We start from the raw sequence: 21,963 nt of genomic DNA on the forward strand, positions 1-21,963 counted from the left end.
AACAGACTATTGATAGAAATATGGGTGTTAATGGTGCCGCTGCCGAAGACTCAGAAGGAAATGAGGAACATGTTACTGGAAACTAGAGGAAAAGGACATCTCTGTTATACAGTGGCAGAAAGCTTAGCTGAATTTTGTCCTGTAGTTATGTGAAAAGCAGATTTGTCAATGATGAACTTGTATTTTTCTCAGAGGAGATTTTCAAGCAAAAGGTTGAAGATCTAGCCTGGTTTCTTCTTCTTGCTTATAGTAAAATATGAATGTTAAGAGACAGATTGAAGGAAGAACTGTTGAGCAAAAAGGAACTAGATTTGATGTTTTGGGAAATTTTGGGGCTATCAAGATTCCAAAAGATGCTAAAATTAGTTTCACTGTAGGAAAGTATGCTCTTGAGAGAAAGTCAAGGGTGTGGAAAGATGCTTGTATATATTTCTAGGTTTTTAGAAAAAAACCTAGGTATTTAGCAGGATGAATAGGGTGGAATGCATTTAACTTTTTTTTTTTTTGAAGTGGAAGTCTCAATCTTTGCTGTTAATTTGATTGTTTAATTTATTTATATTTAATGCAATTACTGATATACTTGAATTTATATCCAGGTTTTTTTTTCTTTATTTCTTTCTTTCTTTTTAAATTAATTAATTAATTATTTTGGCTGCGTTGGGTCTTTGTTGCCGGGCACGGGCTCTCTCTAGTTGTGGCGAGCGGGAGCTACTCTTTGTTGTGGTACCCGGGCTTCTCATTGTGGTGGCTTCTTTGTTGGGGAGCATGGGCTCTAGGCACACGGGCTTCAGTAGTTGTGGCATGCGGGCTGAGTAGTTGTAGTGTGAGGGCTTAGTTGCTCCGCAGTATGTGGGATCTTCCTGGACCAAGGCTCGAACCCGTGTCCCCTGCATTGGCAGGCAGATTCTTAATCACTATGTCACCAGGGAAGTCCTATATCCAGTTTTATTAGTTTTATGTTTGAACTGTCTGTTTAATATTATTTTTACATTCCTTTCTTGACTTTCTTTTAGATTAGTCAAAATTTTAATTTTGTTAACTTGCTTGTTATACATTCTTTCATTTGTTTCCCTAGATATTACAATATCCATTTTTAACTCATTATTCCCTTGCCCCCTTCTCAGTAGATACTAAAACACCTTAATTCCATTTGCTGCATTTAAATTCTACACATATTTTAAACTTCACAAGATATTACTGTTACTGTTTTTGCATAGTCAGTATTTACAGTATTGTAAAGTGGGATTTGAGAAACTTCATGAATCTTTGAGTTGCTGTCATTCACCATTACTTTTTCAAATTTTGCTTCTGCCTCATATTCTCCCTCTTTATCTTCTCAGACTACAATATGTTATTCCTTTTCACTGTGTTGTACATGTGATACGTCACATGCACTTGTGTTTATTTTATTAAAAAAAACCTCTGTGGTCTGGTTTGTATATTTTCTGTTTGCTTGTCTTCCATTTCAGTAATTCTGTATTCTGCTATTAAACCTCTCTCAGTTCTTAATTTTAGACACTGAATTTTTCTGTTTTCATTTGATATCTTTATTATAAGTCCCATTTTCTCTAATGAAATTCTCCATCTTTTCTTCTAACTCCAAAGTGCTGTAGGACTGTTTCTTTTGAATTTTTTTCCTCTGGTTTTGGATATTTGGCCCTGTTTTCTGATAGGCATAGGATTTCTTTTATTGTATCAAAACATGTATAAAGCATTGTAGAAGATCTAGATTATGATATCTTTCTCAATAGTGGATTCATCTTTCCCTGAGCAGATAGAGTAGAAGATGAACATCTTTATCCAGTCAGGCACAGTGTTATGTTGAATCAAGGCTGAGTTTAAGCCCTAATAATAGTCTACCTTTGGTTCACTCTGGCCATCTAAGATTTTCAGCTGAGAGCCTGGTTTGTCTTCTGTGGACCCTCCTCCTTACAGATGCCAACTCTGTCTTCTTACCAGACTACTAAAATTTTGCTTTGCTTTTCAGAGGTTATTCTGCTTAAGTTTTTAGTCTTCTGCCCATACAACCCTAGAATTTGACAGATGTCCTGAGAGGAGGATTGGCCATGTGTTTGAGTTCTGGTCTCCTTCACATACCATATATATTGCCCATTTAAAGTGTGCATTCAGTGGGTTTTAGTATATTCATGGAGTTGTGCACCCTTTTTCACAGTTTTAGAACATTTTCTTTCTTTCCCTCCCTACTCCAACTCATACCTTTTAGCTGTCACACCCCCCCCCCAACATCCTTCCATTCCCCCCTAGCCCTGGGCAACCAGTAGTCTTCTTTCTGTCTCAATAGGTTTGCCTGTTCTGGACATCTCATATAAATAGAATCATATAATATGTGGTCTTTTGTGACTGGCTTTTTTCACTTAGCATAGTATTTTCAAGATTCATCCATACTGTAGCATAAATCAGTACTTCATTTCTTGTTATGGCTGAATAATCTCTTGTATGGATATACCACATTTTAAAATTCATCATTAGTTGGCAGACGTTGCATTGGTTTTATTTTTGACTATTAAGAATAATGCTACTATGAACATTCCTATACAAGTTTCATGTGGATAAGTGTTTTTATTTCTATTGGATATGTACCTAGAAGTGGAACCGTTGGGTCATATTATTCCTTTTGAGGAAGTATCAGACTGTTTTACAAAGTGACTGCACCATTTTACATTCCCACCTTTACTGTATGAGGGTTCCAGTTTCTCCACTTCCTCACTAACACTTGTTATTATGTGTCTTTTTTTTTTTCATTATAGCCATCCTAATGGGTGCATTTTTCTGATGACTAATGACTAATGATATAAGTAGTTTTTTAAATGTCAGAATGAAAATTTTAATGTCATTTATTATTTTGCTACAAAATAATAAAAATACAAATAGGCACAAACAGCATTTTTTAAATTATAATCATCTTAGTGAATTTGAAGGGGTATCTCTTTGATTTGAATTTCAATATCCCTTATGACTAAAGATATTGAGACCCTCTCATGTGCTTTTTTGGCCATTTGTATATCTTCTTTGGAGATATGTATATTCAGATTCTTGATCCATTTTTAATTGGATCATTTATCTTTTTATTGAGTTGTAAGAGTTCTTTATTATTCTATACACAAGTACCTTATCAGATATATAATTGCAAACATTTTCTCTCAGTCTTTGGGTTGTCTTTTCACTCTCTTTTTTTAAAAGTACACCTTTTATATATTTGTTTGTTTGTTTTGGCTGCGCCACAGGGCATGTGAGATCTCAGTTCCCCAACCAGAGATCAAACCCATGCCCCCTGCAGTGGAAGTGCAGTGACCTAACCACTGGACCACCAGAGAATTCTCCCTGTGTTTTCACTTTCTTGATGGTATCCTTTTAAACACAAAGTTTTTAATTTTGATAAAGTCCAATTTATCTATTTTTTTCTTTGGTTGCTTGTGCTTTTGATTTTATATCTAAGCATTGACATATATATGCTACCAAATGTAAAATAGTTATCTAGTGGGAAGTAGCAGCATAGCACAGGGAGGTCAGCTGGGTGCTTTGTGATGACCTAGAGGGGTGGGATAGGGAGGGTGGGAGGGAGGCTCAAGAGGGAGGGGATATGGGGATATATGTATACATATAGCTGATTCACTTTGTTGTACAACAGAAACTACAACAGAAACTAATACAGTATTGTGAAGCAATTAGTCTCCAATAAAGATCTATTAAAAAAAAAAAGAAATCATTGCCAAATCCAATGTCACAAAGATATACCCTTCTTAGCTAAAACTTAAGAACATTTAGGTCTTTTGATCCATTTTGAGTTTATTTTTTTAATATGGCATGAGGTAGGAGTCCAACCTCATTTTTTTGCATGTGGATGTCCACTTGTCCTAGCACCATTTGTTGAAAAGACTATTTTTCCCCTTTTAAATTGTTTTGACACCTATGTTGAATTATCAGTTTACCCTAAATATGAGGGTTTATTTCTGGATTCTTGGTTACATTCCATTGAATTCTATCATCTATACTTATACCAATACCACACAGTTTATTGGAAAAAGAAGCCTATTTTATTCATCTTTTTTAAAGAAAGAATTGACTTAGTAGATTGATGAGTGCAAAGTGAAAAGCAGAAGATATATTCTAAGTGAAGTGTTAATGAAATATGGCATACATAGAAAAGAATGCACAAATCATGTATGCAGCTTGATGAGTTTTCACAGCTTATTCTTTTGTAACCAGCACACAGATAAAAACAAAACAAAATACAACTCCAGAATATTATCAGAACCATAGAAAGAATGGCATGATACTTTTAATATTTATTTTTTCCTTGAAATAATAATGTAAAATTTAGGTATTTAGTCGGAATCTTATATGTCATATCATGTTAAAAATTATTAAAAATAAGTTTCTAAATATCTTGTTCCTGTCCTGCAATCCTGATCCTTTACATTGAATAAGCATGTGTTTTTCCAGGGATCAGTGTCTTTCAAGGATGTAACTGTAGACTTCAGCAGGGAGGAGTGGCAACAGTTGGACCTTGCTCAGAAAAGTCTATACAGGGATGTAATGCTGGAAAACTATTTCAACTTGATCTCAGTGGGTAAGCACAGCTCTGCTGGGTAAGGCTGTACCTAATTGAGTGTATTTTCTTTCTCAGTGGAATTTCTGAAATCTGTGAGATTTCTGAGGTACGTGGGACTTTTAAAGACTGCAGGACATCTGAAGTATGTAATAGTTTTGTCCTTATTTTTTGTCCTGTGTTCTTAACAATATTATGAATATACTTCTGTTCCCCATGAACTTTTCTGGAAAGTAAATGGAATATTTCATTGTATGACCTCTGAAATCAAGTATTTTATCATTTCCTGTTATTAGGGTGTCAAGTTCCCAAACCAGAAGTCATTTTCAACTTGGAGCGGGGAGAACAGCCATGTATGTTGGATGGTGAAATCTCAAGCCAGAGCTATCTAGGTGAGTAGGGAACAAAAAGCATAAGAGATAGCACAATCGAACTGCAGTTGTACTGGCAGAGGCTGACAACTTTGAAGTGCTATTGTTATGATGTTTCTCAACATTCTGAACTTTTGGAACTGCATGGATAGAGTTGATATTGGCCCCTTGGACATCTAAATGCCATCCCCACTTCAGGCCCCTTCCAATATCAGTGTCTTTGTTGCTTGACTTTTTTTTTTTTTTTTTAGCAGAGTTCCCTGTGCTATTCAGTAAGTCCTTGCTGGTTGTCTATTTAATTAAATTAATTAATTAATTTAAAAAGCATCTTTATTGGAGTATAATTGCTTTACAATGGTGTGTTAGTTTCTGCTTTATAACAAAGTGAATCAGCTATACATATACATATATCCCCATATCTCCTCCCTCTTCGTCTTCCTCCCACCCTCCCTATTCCACCCCTCTAGGTGGTCACAAAGCACTGAGCTGATCTTCCTGTGCTATGTGGCTGCTTCCCACTAGCTATCTGTTTTACATTTGCTAGTGTATATATGTCCATGCCACTCTCTTCATCCCACTTTGCTTGACTTTTTAGGAAGGATGTGCTACAACTACTGGTATGTTGGATTTAAGATACTGCCTTTTTGCTTTTCCTCCCTTTTTATAGCATTTTTTTATTCTTTTTACCTCCATCAAGGTCTTAAATCATTTTCTTACACATTCAGGGGCTCATAGAGTTGCTTTTTAAAAAAATTACTGTGGGTCACACTCCTGCTGATTTCTTTTCATTGTTTTTCTTTTCCCTTAGTGCTTCAGAATTGTCACCTAGAGACGGCCTTATTATATCTTCTCCCATGCCTCTCCTCCAACTGTTGACTTTGAGGGTACCATTACCTACAATTGGGGACAGCTTTTTATTGTATGTGATATTAGTAATTATGCTTCCTGACATTTTCTTCCTACCTGGCTAGTGTAACACAACACTCACTAGGTCTTTCTGATTAATTTATTAATTTTGATATTTTAGAAAAAGTTTCTGTACCTTGTGTGCAGGAAATCGAGTAAATCGCAGTCCTCAGTTTGTAGTCAATATATTCATCACTCTGTTTAAGCTCCCCTTCTTATTTTATTTCTTTCATAACTTTTTTCTTTTTTTTTTTTTGCCACACCCTGCAGCATGCAGGATCTTAGTTCTCTGACCAGGATCGAACCGTGCCCCCCTGCAGTGGAAGCTCAGAGTCCTAACCACTGGACGGCCAGGGAATTCCCTATTTTACAATTTAAAAAAAATTTTTTTATTTCTTTACTTATCCCTTTTAATCCTCACTCCCTGTTTGTTTTTATTCTTCCCAGAGGCAACTGCTCTATTATATTTGATATGTTTGCAATCTATCCTTGTATTTGTGGGGTATTTATAAAATTTAAATTCTTGGTCATTTTAATTTATAGAAATGGTACTGTGCTGTATGTCCTACTCAGTTTCTTATTTTTTTCTCTCAGAACTAAATTGGTTCATGTTACAATGTGTTTTTCTAGTTCATTTCTTCTAATTGACGCATACATTTCATAGTGTGTATATATACCATATTTACTTGTCCAGCTTTCTAGCTACTACAACTAGTACTGTAATAAATTTCTTCATGAACTATTCTTATAGGAAATGAGAATTTCTTGAGGAAGAGTAGTGGGATTGTTTTATTACTGAGTATACTAATACTTTATTTAACTAAGTATAAACATGTTGTTTTCTAGATTGGATGTATTAGTCTGCAATCCCCTGAACATACAAGGGCATCAGTTTCTCCACATCCCTGCCCATATTTTTAATAATTTCACATAATGTGGCTAATCTGATGGATTTTAATTTCTAACTATTGTTTTAATTTGTGTTTCTCTAATAACAAAATATTTTGAACATCTTATCATGTACCTTGTAGTAGATTCTGACTTCATTTTTGGTATTTGACTGCTGACACCTTCTAAACTTCACCACTGTCTCTTCACCTTCTGCCGCACATCTGGGCAAACTTACAAGAAAGTCTAGGTGCTCTCTCCCTTGGTACTAGTGGGAAGTTGCACTCTATCAGTCAGCTTAGCCCCATATCCCAACCACCATAAAAAATCCAAGCAAGTTTCCTTTTCTTGCTCTCTTAAGTCACTTTTGGACCTGCTTGGGAGCGCTCCCTTTAAAAGCCTCATTGTGTGAGTAATGAACCTTTTCACACCTTATTGGTATGTGTGTCAAATCATCACTCTTGAGATTTGAACCAAATTTGGGGTGGGAGTCCATTCCTCCTCCGCAGGTGACTTAACAGTTGGTATGTAGTAAACAGGATCTTTAGGCGATGACCACCACCAGGGGGTCTTTCTTCTCTTGTTCTGTGGCTTTACTGCTCTCTGATGAGTATACACTTTGAGCTGTGTTACTTTATGCTACATTTGCTGAGTCCCACAAGTCTCTGTCATATTTTTTTTTCTCTGTGGGTGGGTGAGGATATATTTATTCTCTCAGAGTATAATTAATAAGTGGAAATAAGAATCAGAGTAAATAATCACATTTATATGTATATTTTGTAGGCTGATTAGCAATAAGTGAAATTGAAATAAAAATGACAAACATAAAAACATCAAAAAACAAATAACAGTTAAAACAATGATGGCAGGTACATTGAGAAACAGGTACAATGCTGAAAGCTCTGTAAGTTTAGCCAAATCTTTCTGGAAAGAACTCTGGAAACATATAATAAGTGATATTAAACTGAACATGCTTCCTGCCCTGGAAATTCTACTTTGGGGACATACTCCAAGGAAGTAAGCAAAAGAAAAGTCAAGAAGTTGACACAAAGATTTTTATGGCTACACTATGTATGAGGATAAACTAAACATCCCAAATGGTCCAAACAGAGGAAAAACTACCATAACTATAAAAAAAAATTATAAGTATAGGAAGTACTAATATACAGAAATGTACTATGAAATGTTATGTGAAAGAAGCAAAAACAAATAATCAACACAGAGTTTAAATACATGTAATGTACACACAGACCTTAGCAGGGTTTATAAGATTTTAAACAATATAAATAAATTATAATGCTCTGTCATATTTTTAACCAATTGAAGTTGTAAGTTATTGGCATTATGGGACATATGTAAAGGACAATGCCTTCGTTAAAGTGGCCTAGACCTATCTGTGTGTCTCAGATTGAATCATGTGTCTCAATTCTGGCATAAGCCTTTCAGGGGAACAACTGATACCTTACACATATAAGGGCCCATCAGGTGGCTGCTTGTGTGGAGGAAGAGCAGTTACAGTGCAGCATGCTAACAGCAGATGGTACACCTTTCAAAATTTTGTCATATTTTATTGTGCTTTTTGCTTTTCCCTGTGACTCATCTTCTCAAATAATTCTTTATGCTCTTTCTACTAATTTTTCTCTTTTATAAAATATCAGTTAGATGCCCTCCTCCTTTTACTTTCCAGTGATATCACCAAAACCATGTCTGTATTTACTTATGCCTGGATTATTCTAACCCTATTTGGGTGTACTGTTTCCTTTTTTTTTTTTAACTTTTTTTCTTAGATGCTGATTAAAATATTCTGCTTATCTTGTCATAGCTATATGGTACAAAATATTATCTAACATATGACAAATTCCTCTCTCAATGGGTTTATAAACTAAAGGAAGAACATGCCTCATATTTGCAATTCACATTTATCTCTGTTTAGTTTCCATAATCATGTTTACTTTGTTTTAACACTTTCTTTAATGATACCCCTGCGTCTGACCCTTTATTTTCTGGCTTATCTGCCTATTCAAATAATCCACATACTTATGCTTTGCTCTCAGGTTTCACTTACTCCTTGAATTGGACCTAACTATTACAGCATACATTGCTTTTCCCTTTTCTAATTCTTCAACCCCCAGAAATTCAGAGAAAACAACATTAATTTGTGTGATAACTGAGTCTTTTACCTCTTTTTTAAAATGTTTCCTTAGAGAATAGTTAGTGAAATTAACTTCTTTAATTTATGTGATAGGCAGAGGAGGTTATTTTGTGTTATTTCAGAGGGATTTGAAAATTTTTCTGCTAGGAGTAATTCAAAGGGCCAATAATTGTAATTAGAAAGGGAAGATAACTGCAAGAAATGTTTAAAATTTCAGGCTTTGAGCATTAAGCATTTGTTATTGTGCAAATCTATGCCGATTAAATATGAGTATGAAAGGCTCAGAAATATCTGTGTTTGTTTTTAAATTAAAAGAAAAGAGAGTCTTCCTAGAGTTGTGCTGAGATTTGAGATTCATTTTCAGAGCATAGAACCCTAAATGATCCACGAAGAAAATGAATTTTGAATAGGAACAGAGGACCAGAAAAAGGAAGCTTAATGGGGAAAAGGAAAAGAATATATGTTTGGATTCAGTAATAAAATAGATTTTAGTGACTGGTGGAAAGATAGCTTGCATACATTCATTTTATTGGCCTGAATTATGACTCTGTATTTTATTGAATGAGTAATTCAATGTGTGACAGAGGAATTATGGATAAACTTTTTACCACAGGAGCAAACTTTTTACATTGAACATTGTTGGTAATAATGTAAATGTTGTCAGGTGTAGCAATGGGTTTATAAGCTAAGGAAAGTGAAAGGTTGCAAAAGATGAAAATCCATGTTTAGAAATCAGTATTAGAGGTCCTCAGGATTAATGAAAGCCATTAATGTGTGTGAGTAAAAATGTAATATAAAAAATAAAGAATGTGTTTGGGGACATTACAAGGCCTTAGAGATAGAATGAAATGGATATGAGGTTAGACTGTGTCTATATTCAAGAATAATCTAATTTTTACTTAAATATTTACTGAGAGTCTTGTCTTACACACTATTCCAGGATTTGGAATATTAGTGATTCTTATTCTGGGCAAGAATGGTATATTGGAGTAAAACTAAGCCCCTGTCACTGAGAGACCCCCAAGAAACAGTGACTTAGAGAATATAAACATTGACCCATCACATGACAGTTCCAAAGTGAGTGGTCCAGGTCTGCCAGGCCACTCTGCTTCCAATGACTATTTAGGGACAGAGTTTCTAGAAAGTCATTGCACCATCACCTCCTAGAGCAGGGGTCGGCAAATATTTTCTGTAAAGACCCAGAAGTAAATATTTTAGGCTTTGTGAGGCATGTGATTGCTGTCATAATTACTCAATTTTGTTTTGAAGCCCCAAAGCATCTATAGACAATACATCAATGAATGGATGTGGTTGTGTTCCAATAAGAACTTTATGGACATGGAAATTTGAATTGTATATAGTTTTCATGTACCATGAAGTATTACTCTTCTTTTGTTTTTTCAACCATTCAAAACTGTAAAATCTTTTCTTAGCTTTTGGGTAGAGGCCTGGATTTAGCCTGAGGCTGTAGTTTTCTGATCTCTGCCTTGGGCATTGCCAGCTGCAAGATAGCCAATGGGAAGAGGAGAGGGTTTTGGGAGACACACCCACTTCCTTAAGACCTTGGCCTGATTACAACAAATATAATTTTTACTCCCATTTGATTGGTGATAACTGAATTACTTGGCTTTACCTAATGACAAATGAGGCTGCACAGACCTATTGTTTTTCTGTTGTTTTTAGACCTATTGTTTTGAGGCAGACACATGCTTGGCTACAAGCTTAATACTGTTGAAGGAAGGGGACAGATGGACAACTTTCAGTCTCTGCTTCAGAGTTGGCCCTTTTTGCTGTTATATTCTTCCTATTAGATGCATGTATGTGCACCCCAAACAAGACATAAAGAATTGAATCATATACATACATTTATTGTTTGTAATGGTAAAGCTAATTCAGGATGACTGAGGCTACAATAGTTTTCTAAACATAAATAAGTTGGTATTTAGGGCACAGTGGTTAATAGGGAAAAGAGAAAGCAGGGAGATTAAGATTTATAGATGAAGGATAGTAAGAAGCTAGACTCAGAAACACTTCTTTTTAGCCACTTAGTTTGTCACTTTGTTTTTCTGACCCCTTACTGTGTAGTTCTGCTACATGCACAGAACTGATGTACTTCAGTTTGAATCTCATCTTCCCCAATTACTAAACATTTGATTTGGACACACTACTTAACTCTTCTGTGGCTCAGTTTCCTCATCTTTAAAATAGGGATAATAATAACACCAATATCAAAAGGTTGTGATGATGTTTAAATGAGTTAGAAAAATGCCTGGCAAATCTAAATGCTATTGTTTATCAGACAGCAAATGTAATGTAAATGCTTATTTTATTATTGCATATTATTATATATAAAGAGATTACTACACATATATTTATTCATATTTTATATATTTATCTATATTTAGTATTATGTTTATATAAATCTCTTCCATTTCTCTGTGTTCACCCTGTATCCACTCTATGTATCATCCCTTCTGTGTTCTGCTAACTGTTCTTTGTGTGTTTTATTTTATTTTATTTTTTAGATCAGGGTATTGGTTTTGAAACGTCACAACAGGGAATGTCTGAAGAAGTTTCAATCCAGTTTGAGAGAATTAATCTCTTCACAAGAGATGACCTGTATTCCATTTTAGAAGAATTGTGGCAAGATGATGAACAGACAGGGAGATGTGAGGAAAACCAGAACAAACATTTAAGTCATGTTGCCTTCATCAACAAGGATACACTAGCTAATGAGGGAGACTGTGAATATAATAAAGACATTAGGAAAATGTTTCGTGTAAACACATACCTTGTTCCTTCAAGAAAAAGACTCCATAACTGTGACTCATTTCAAAAGAGTTTGAAGCCTATTGTAAGCCTATGTAATTATAATAGAAACAATGTAACAGAAAATTTTGATAAGATTATTGGATATGGTAATATCTTTACTCATATGAATTCTCATACAGAAATGAATGCTTGTGGATATAATCAATGTAAGAAACTTCTGAGTCATAAGCAAACTCTCATTCAACATCAAAAATTTCATGGGGAGAACCTCTATTTATTTTCTGATTGTGTAAAACTTTCCACCCATAAGTCACACCTTTTTGCACATCAAAGGATTTATACTGAAGAGAAACATCATGAGTGCAGCAAATGTGAAACAGTCTTCACTCGGAAGTCCCAATTTGCTGTACCTCAGGTTTATACAAGAGAGAAACCTTATATATGCACTGAATATGGGAAGGACTTTTCCCTCAACTCAAACCATGAGAAAACTCCTCACACTGAGGAGACTGATTGTAAATTCAGTCCACATGGAAAAGCCTTTATCCAGAAGTCAGATCTGTTCAGACACCAGAGAATTCATCCTGGAGGGAAAAAAACCTATAATTATAATGAATGTGGGAAAAATGTCTCTCAGAATTCAAACCTCAATATACATAAGAAAGTTCATACTGGTGAGAAACACTTTGAATGTACTGAATGTGGAAAAGCTTTCACAAGGAAATCAACACTAAGTATGCATCAGAAAATTCATACAGGAGAAAAACCCTATGTATGTACTGAATGTGGGAAAGCCTTTATCCGGAAGTCACATTTTATTACACATGAGAGAATTCATACTGGAGAGAAACCTTATGAATGCAGTGACTGTGGGAAGTCCTTTATAAAGAAGTCACAGCTCCATGTGCACCAGCGAATTCACACAGGGGAGAATCCCTTTATATGTTCAGAATGTGGGAAGGTCTTCACCCACAAGACAAATCTCATTATACACCAGAAAATTCATACTGGTGAGAGACCCTATATATGTACTGAATGTGAGAAGGCCTTTACTGACAGGTCAAATCTCATTAAACACCAAAAAATTCATACTGGAGAGAAACCCTATAAATGCAGTGACTGTGGAAAATCATTCACCTGGAAGTCACGGCTCAGGATACATCAGAAATGTCATACTGGAGAGAGACATTATGAATGCAGTGAATGTGGGAAAGCATTTATTCAGAAGTCAACACTGAGTATGCACCAGAGAATTCATAAAGGAGAAAAACCCTATGTTTGCACTGAATGTGGGAAGGCCTTCTTCCATAAGTCACATTTTATTACACATGAGAGAATTCATACTGGAGAGAAACCTTACGAATGCAGTGATTGTGGGAAATCCTTCACGAAGAAGTCACAGCTTCATGTACATCAGCAAATTCACACAGGAGAGAAACGCTACAGATGTGCTGAATGTGGAAAGGCTTTTACTGACAGATCAAATCTCTTTACACACCAGAAAATTCATACTGGTGAGAAACCCTATAAATGTAATGACTGTGGAAAAGCTTTCACTCGGAAATCAGGCCTCCATATACATCAGCAGTCTCATACTGGAGAAAGACATTATGAGTGCAGTGAATGTGGGAAAGCCTTTGCAAGAAAATCAACACTAATTATGCATCAGAGAATTCATACAGGAGAGAAACCTTATATTTGTACTGAATGTGGGAAGTCCTTCATCCAGAAGTCACACTTAAATCGACATTGGAGAATTCATACTGGAGAGAAGCCCTATGAATGCAGTGACTGTGGGAAGGCCTTTATTAAGAAGACACAACTCCTTGAACACCATCGAATTCACACAGGAGAGAAACCATATATGTGTGCTGAATGTGGAAAGGCCTTCACCATCAGATCAAATCTTATTAAACACCAGAAAATTCATACTAAACAGAAACCCTATAAATGTAGTGACTTTAGGAAAGCCTTCAACTGGAAAGTACAACTCAGTATACATCAGAAATCTGATACTGGGGAAGTAGAATGCTCAGTGCCACAATCATGGTGTGGGGATAAAAGTTTTGAGGAGCTATAGCTTGACTAAGAAGCAAGAGGTAACCAAAGTTACTTTATCTAGTCAGAAGTATGAATATCTGGATCTCATAGCTGACGTCCAGTTTTATACATATGGGGAGACACTCTGGAGAAAGTGTTTAAGCAGTGCTTAATGGCCATGCTTGGTTACTTGGGATTGTCAAGCCCCTGCAAATAATAGTACATTTGGAAGGAGATAACTTGGCAATCTTTCTTGTTTCACATTTTGGATAAGGAGCTTTATAAATCAGGGCTGTTGAGTTTTTCATGCCCTGCATAGCAAAAATATTCAATGTTGACCAAAGGAATTTCTTAAGGAACAGTGTTCTAAGAAAAATTTTCATTGTCCAAGCACCCTAAGGACACTGAAATCAAGGCAACAGTATAGACAATTCAGGTCTATAATGAAGAAAAGCTAGACGTTTTTGTGAAAATTGACATTAAACGCACAAAGAAGAACTCTACTTTTTTTCCTTTGGGAAGTCAGTATTATTTATTGTTTATAATGTTTACTAGTGTGTGGAAATTTGGATTCGTAAATTTAAAATTAACAATTTGACTTTGAGATTGGCAAATCAGAACCACAGACTTACCTGAATATTCACAGGCATCTTTAGGTAACCAATGTGTTCCCTCATTTACTAATTCCCTGCCATGGCAGCAGGTAACTCATGGCCAAGAGGTATAAAGTGCTCCCAGCCTGTATCCCAAAAGTGATCAATGATGTAAGCAGCACCCCATAGACTACCTATCACACTAGAACTAGCCCTGAGATCATGGAATTTAGCTGCAGGTTACAGATTTAGTACTCTGGATTCTCAGCATCTTTCACAGAAGCCCCTACTTTTTACTGATTTCTGTTTGAAAAAGAGACAAATTAAGAAAATGAGTTTTAAAACCTAGAATTCTTTCCTTTGAATTTCGTTAATGCATTCTCTACATATTTATTATTACATACTAGGTTATTATGAGGCAATTATCTTGCATTTGAGCTTGTATTCTTAGAAGATAGCTGCACATTTGGAAGAGTACTATTTCCTTTCAATCTCTACAAATTAATCAATTGTTTTCAAATCCTCTATATTCTCAAATTCTTAATCCTCTATATTGTATCAGATACTAAAAGAATGTGTGTACTAATCTCCCAGAATAATTGTGAATTTGTCTCTCTTTTAGAGCTACCAGTTTTTGTTTTATATATTTTAAGTCTATGTCTTTACATATATTCATATTTAGAATTGTTATACTCTTTCTGGTTAGTTGAAACAATCATTATAAAATGTCTGTTTTTTATCTCTGGTGGTGCTTTTTGTCTCAAAATTTACTATGTAAGATATTAATACAATATGCATACTTTACTTATTAAAGGCTAATGTAAATGAGTACACCACTTTCTGTATAAGGTGAAGAGTTAGAACATTAACTTTATTTCCTTCTTGACTTGTATTGGTAGCATGCATTTTAATTCTGAATGTAGTTGAAACAATCATTACTGTTTCAGAGTCAATATGCATTTAAATTAATCCATATATTTACCCTTTTTGTTACTTTTTTCCCTTCTTCTTCTTGAATTTTCCTTCTAGAATCATTTTTTTTTCTGACTGAAGGACACCTTTTAGTATTTCTTTTAGTGTATGTTTGCTAGTGACAAATTGTTTTCATTTGTTGGAAAATGTCTTAATTTTGCCTTCATTTTTAAAGGATGTTTTTACTGAGTATAGAATTCTAAGTTGGCAGTTATTTTCTATTAGTATTTTGAGATATTTTGTTTTGATTTGTATTTCATTGTTTTGTTGAAAAGTAAGCTTTCAATCCAGTTACCTTTGAAGGTTATGTTTTTTTTTAATTATTCTTTTCTCTCACTCCTTTAAAATCTATGTCTTTGTCTTAGGCTGTCAACAGTTGGACAGTGATATGCTTAGGTATGATATTCTATGTATTTATCCTGCTTGGGGTTTGCAGTGTTTTTTAAAATCTGGAGCTTAATGGTTTTTTTCTTTGGGTTTTTTCCTCTTTTTTTGCACATTTGGGGAAATTTCTAGCTATTATTTATTCAAATTATGCATTTACTTCATTATGTTCCTCTTCTTCTCCTAGTGATGACCCCATTGTCTAGATAGTATTTTTCTGTTGACTATTGTTTCTCTTGGGTTTTGGTGATGTCTTGTCTTCTCATATACCTGGTGATTTTAAGTGAACTGCTTAGACATTATATATTAAAAATTGTAGATATGATTAGATGGCCTGGATATCTTTCAGAGAGGATTTCCTTTGCTTCTAACAGGTGACCAGCCTAGGAACATGAGCAATCCCTGATTGCCTTCATCCAATCATGTACTGAGATTATTCGAAACTGAGCTGCAGTCCCTGTGAGGGCTTGTCTATTTTTTTTCACTCTTATTCTTAGGGGATACCCTCAAGACTTAGGACTTTGGGAGATTTATCAGGATGCTCCTCCTTAGAGGGAACTTAATTCTACTATTTGTCCCTTTAGTCCCATAAGTTTGTCAAAAAACTGTCTTAAGTTTCTCTTGCTCAGTATTTGCTTTAAGAATTAGCAAACAACTCTTTTTAATAAATAGTTCCAAATTCCAGAGGTTATGTCTTTAATCTTATTCTTGCAGTTTCTCACTTCCTTGGTAGCTCTCCAGTGCTGTCACAAAGCTAAACGTTTTTAATATTTTCTTCCACCTTTTTTAGTTCTCAGAGGGAGTACTGGTACAGGCCACCTACATTGCCATTAACAGAAGTTTTTAATTCACTGAGATAGCTGTTGCTACTTAAGGAATGCAGAGTCCAGAAATATATGTTTTTAATTACCAAAACTCTCCAAACTTTCCAAAATATGAAAGTGCTCTGATTTGCAACATGACTTTATTCCCAATTTTTGCTGCTAAAAGTTAAGGCATTCACTCTTTTGTTAAACACTTTATAAACTTTGATACATATGAGAAAAGTACTTCTGGTGGTGTCAAATTTTATTACGGTAGCTGCCAAACTTTAGCAAAAGGAGGAGATTGACTAAGAGCCTCTCAGATTCTTTCTTTGATAGTATGCCCCCCCCACCCACTGGATAATTAATAGAAAGTTGAGTTAATGAAAACTGGTGGCAAGAGCCCATCAATTTGATTCTAAACTTTTTTTTTCTATGTTGGGGGTAGGAGTTTATTAATTAATTTATTTATTTTTGCTGTGTTGGGTCTTCGTTTCTGTGTGAGGGCTTTCTCTAGTTTTGGCAAGCGGGGGCCACTCTTCATCACAGTGCTCGGGCCTCTCACTATCGTGGCCTCTCTTGTTACGGATCACAGGCTCCAGACGCGCAGGCTCAGTAGTTGTGGCTCACGGGGCTAGTTGCTCCGTGGCATGTGGGATCCTCCCAGACCAGGGCGCAAACCCATGTCCCCTGCATTAGCAGGCAGATTCTCAACCACTGCGCCACCAGGGAAGCCCCTCAACTTTTTTATTCTCAGGTATATTTTAAAAAATACAATTCTACATTACCAAGCCAAAAAAAAAAAAAAGATACTTTACCTTTCGTAAACACACAATTAATCTCTAGGAGAAAGGAAGAGTGTTTTGTGGGCCTCCATGTATCTCAAGGGATACTTGGGAATTGATTGAGAAATGGATGATGGAAAATTATCAGTGGAATATGAGAGCTAAATCTTAAGTAGGTAAACCCCAAGGTCAGTATAAATTGATTGGGGGAAATGTGGAGTATAGACTTGACTTGGGAAAGTAGTGTGAGTTAGCCATATCTTTTTTTTTTTTTTAACGTCTTTATTGGAGTATAATTGTTTACAATGGTGTGTTAGTTTCTGCTATATAACAAAGTGAATCAGCTATACATATACATATATCCCCATATCTCCTCTCTTGCCTCTCCCTCCCCACTCCCTATCCCACTCCTCTAGGTGGACACAAAGCACTGAGCCGATCTCCCTGTGCTATGTGGCTGCTTTCCACTAGCTATCTATTTTACATTTGGTAGTGTATATATGTCCATGCCACTCTCTCACTTCATCCCAGCTTACCCTTCCTTCCCCCTCCTCATGTCTTCAAGTCCATTCTCCACAGCTGTATCTTTTTATGACAGCACTATAATACAGTTCACTTGTATTTACAGCAAAACTATTTTAAGGCAGTTTTACAATAGAAATTTTTAAATTAAAAATACACTTTATATTAATTTTTCAAAAAGGAATCTTGTTCTGTGAATTCAGTAAATGTAAGAAAATGGTCACTTGGACCAGTATTTAATTATACACCAGGTAATTCGTAGGGGAGAGTACTTTGATTAAATGTGGGTAGGGCTGCATTCACAAATCATACTTCATTACAGAAATTCATTTTGGAGAGAAAAACCTATAAAAGCAGTGACTAGAAAACACTACACCTGGAAGTTATCAGAAAATTTCTGCTAGAGGAAGACAAATGCACTAAATATGGGAATAGCTTCATTCAGAAATCAGTTTTCAGTATTCTGTATTATACACAAGTAAAATTGTGTATTTCTTAAAAGTGAGAAAGTATTCTTACACAAGTCAGAATTATAAATTATTAATTACAAGTTATTCATACTACAGAGAGGCCCTATGATATTGTATATTGTATGTTATATGTCAAAAAGTCTTTGTCCATGAGTTACACCTTACTGGACATCAGATAAATAATTGAGAAAAATAAGTCTTCTAAGAATACATCATTTTCTTAAAATGTCACAAAATTCATAGTGGGAGGAAACTATATATTTGATACAGTGGAAGAAGCCTTCCTATAGAAGCAAATTCCTCAAGAAATATGATTCATCTTGTTTATTGCTTTAATTTCATGCCCATGTCTCTAGAACCAGTGGGGACAAATAGGTCAGTCGAAAAATCTCCTTTCTTTTCATTAAAAAAAATATTTAAAGACACACATGTGCACACACATAAAACTTTGTATAAATGTGACGTAATATATTTTATCTCTTGAATTTTGTACTTTCTCCATTCTCAGCAACTCCAGACATCAACAGTCTGTCAACAGATAAGCAATGCTGATGAACTTCTTTTATTTTTCTTTATACTCATAACCATATGTGGACACATTAATATGTTATCTGTGCACACATATATGAGTGTGTGTTTCAATTGTCTTAATATGGGATTATACACACATTTTTGCATCTTTTGCACTCAACAGTACTTTAACCAGCTGAAGACTCCATGGTGTGGAATGCCATAATTTGTTCAACCACTTTGCCACTGTTTATTGACATTTTTGTCACTAGGAAAAATGATCTGATAAACATCTTCCAGAGCTGACATAGCATAATAGGTTAGTGGACAAGCATAATCATGCCCTTACCTACTGGAGCTTTTTTTCCCCCCTGTAAGAGTGAGATTGATGGATTGAATTGTGTTTTCTTATTTTAATAGATGTTGCCAGATTTCTCTAGAATAAGACTAACATTTCATATTTCTAACATTAGTATAAAAATATGCCCTTCCCCTGTATTACAAGTAGCTGTTACTCTTTAACCTTGAGGAATTTTATTATTTCAAAGTGATAACTAGTTTTATTTTAATTGACGTTAATATACCTCTTTAAAAGTTCCTTCGCCACTTTGCTAATCTGCAAAGTTGCCTTTATAAACCATCCTAAATTTTTCTTTTTGGATTGTCTTGTCAATTTGTAACAGCTTTTTATGTTCTAAAGGTAGTAACTCCTTTAAAAAAATAGCCTATTGTTTGTCTCTTGACTTTGTATATGATATTTTCCCATTCACATTTTGTTTTTTACTTTTTTTTTTGCGGTACGCTGGCCTCTCACTGTTGTGGCTTCTCCTGTTGTGGAGCACAGGCTCTGGACACACAGGCTCAGTGGCCATGGCTCACAGGCCCAGCCGCTCCTCGGCATGTGGGATCCTCCTGGACCGGGGCACGAACCCGTGTCCCCTGCATCAGCAGGCGGACTCTCAACCACTGCGCCACCAGGGAAGCCCTTTTTACATGTTTAAATGTGCCCATCAATTCTTCCGCAGCTTCTGAATTTCTAGTCTTAGTTAATCTTCACATATTATAAGATTTTTAGATGTTTGTGGGGTTTTTTGTATACTTTGTATATCTTTTTTCTTGGATATGGATAGTCACTTTCACAGTTGTAGACACTGTTGGTTTGCTGAGCAATTCCAATACTCCTCTCTCACTGCTTACTCCATTAGCACCTTTTGAAGCTTGTAGTGGCCAAGTGAACTGACTCAGGCCAGGAGAAGCAAAACACTGGTAGTTCTGGGAAAACCTTTGCTTTCCTAAAGAAAAGGACAGACTTAGCTACTGTCATCAATTTATGCTTTCTTCCTTTTACATGATGCCTGGGGCAGAGGCAACATTTTCTCAACCATAGGGGAGAGGCCAAAAGAATCAGAGACATGTCCTGACATATTTAATCAACACTAGCAGCAAGTTACCTCCTGGCTTTTGCTATGTGATAAAAATAGACATGCTTTATATAAACCATTCTATTTTAGATTTCTCTTGCATGGGAAAGTATGCCTGAATTTATTCAGACACCAAATTTATAAAGTAGTCCATCTTTTCTCTATTAAAATAAATAGAAAAGATTTTTTAAAACCCCAGTAAACTAGATACCCCACAGAAACCGAAATGAAGTAGACAGATAGCAAAATTAAACAAGATGTGTAATGAGTAAAAACAACCACAGATACTGGGTCAATCAATAGGACCAGAAGAGAATACTACCAAGAGCAAATGATTTCCTAGCAAGACATAATTGATCAAAATTGAAAAAGAAAAAACTGAAAACAGTCAACAATCATAAAAAATTGTAAATGTCATTATAGAGCAACCATTTAAAATGTACCGGGACCATAGGAAAATACTTCTTAGATTGGACACACAAATAATGAACTATAAAAGAAAAAATGTTAAGTTTGACTTTTCAGAATTAAAAACTTGTCCTTTGAAAGGCACTGTTAAGAAAATGAAATGGCAAGATACAGAATGGGAGAGAATATTTGCAGTAGACATCTGACAAAAGATTTGTATTCGGAAAATATAAAGAAATTTACAACCCAATTGTAAAAAGCCAGATAACCGCCCCCCGCAAAGTGGCAACAAATTCAAATAGAGATCATACATGAAAAAAAGATATGAAATAGCCAATAAGAACAAGAAAGGATTTTCAACGTTAGCCATCAGGGAAATACAAATTAAAATCACGAGACACATCTATACACTCATTAAAAAAACACTAAAAAGGATTGACATCATGTGTTGAAAGGTGTGAAGCAACTGGAACTCATACATGGCAAATGGGAATATAAAATGACACAAACACTGTAAAATAGTTTGGCAAATTCTTAACAGTTAAACATACAACTACTATACAACACAGCCACCACATTCCTATATTTAATCCAAGAGAAATAAAAACTTATGTCCATACAAAGACTTGTACATGAATGTTGATATCAGTTTTATTAATAATAGCTTCAAACTGGAAATAACCCATATGTCCATCATCAAGTGAATGGATAGTCAAAATGTAGTGTGTTCATAAATGAATACTACAATACTATTCAGCAATGAAAAGGAATGGACTACTGATATATGTAACAACATAAATGAATTTCAAAGTCATTCTGAGTAAAAGAAGCAGACACAAACGAGTATTATATACTGAATGGTTGCATTTATATGAAATTCTAGAAATGAAAACTAATATACAGTGAAGTGACAAAAATCACATCAGTGGTTGCCTGGGGCTAGGGGCAGAGGGAGGGATGACCAGAAAATGGGTACAAGGAACATTTTGGGGATGATGAAAATGTTCTGTATTTTTATTGTGTTGGTGTATGCAACTGTCAAAATGCATTGAATTCAACACAATGGGTGCAGTTTATTGTATGTAAATTATATCAATAAAGTTGATTTTAAAAAATAACATGAAAAGATGGACTTATATATGAATTTAGCTCACGTTTAAACAGAAGATAATTTTATTCAAATCTTCCAAGTCCTAGAGAAAGATAGTGTTTCCCAGTACATTTTACTATTTTCATTGCACCATTTGTGGTTTAAAAATATGCTGTCACTATACAGCCATCATAGTAAATACAATACAAAAATAATTATTGACTTGTGTTATGTATGACTACACATACATTTTAGCAAATAGAATCTTGCAGTATATAAAATGACAATTAGTAGTGATTTTAATTC

At 35.1% G+C, this 21,963-nt stretch overlaps 1 protein-coding gene across 17 annotated transcripts in view; it reads left to right on the plus strand.

The window, feature by feature from the left end:
• The window catches only part of ZNF484 (zinc finger protein 484), a 35,264-nt gene extending 13,571 nt beyond the window's left edge, over window positions 1-21,693 (plus strand). For 8 of the 17 annotated variants that reach the window (XM_067744967.1, XM_067744971.1, XM_067744973.1 and 5 more), the window contains 3 exons: window positions 4,465-4,591; window positions 4,867-4,962; window positions 11,413-21,693. In XM_067744967.1, the coding sequence (XP_067601068.1) occupies window positions 4,465-4,591; window positions 4,867-4,962; window positions 11,413-13,739 (2,550 nt within the window). In that variant the 3' untranslated portion in view covers window positions 13,740-21,693. Of the gene's footprint in view, window positions 1-4,464; window positions 4,592-4,648; window positions 4,716-4,866; window positions 4,963-5,758; window positions 5,861-11,412 lie in introns of those variants that run through there. The other 9 variants (XM_067744974.1, XM_067744976.1, XM_067744977.1 and 6 more) reach the window with 4 other exon arrangements.
• The last annotated feature ends 270 nt before the right edge of the window (window positions 21,694-21,963 follow it).

Source organism: Pseudorca crassidens, chromosome 7 (assembly GCF_039906515.1).
Source record: "Pseudorca crassidens isolate mPseCra1 chromosome 7, mPseCra1.hap1, whole genome shotgun sequence".
Taxonomy (NCBI): Eukaryota; Metazoa; Chordata; class Mammalia; order Artiodactyla; family Delphinidae; genus Pseudorca; species Pseudorca crassidens.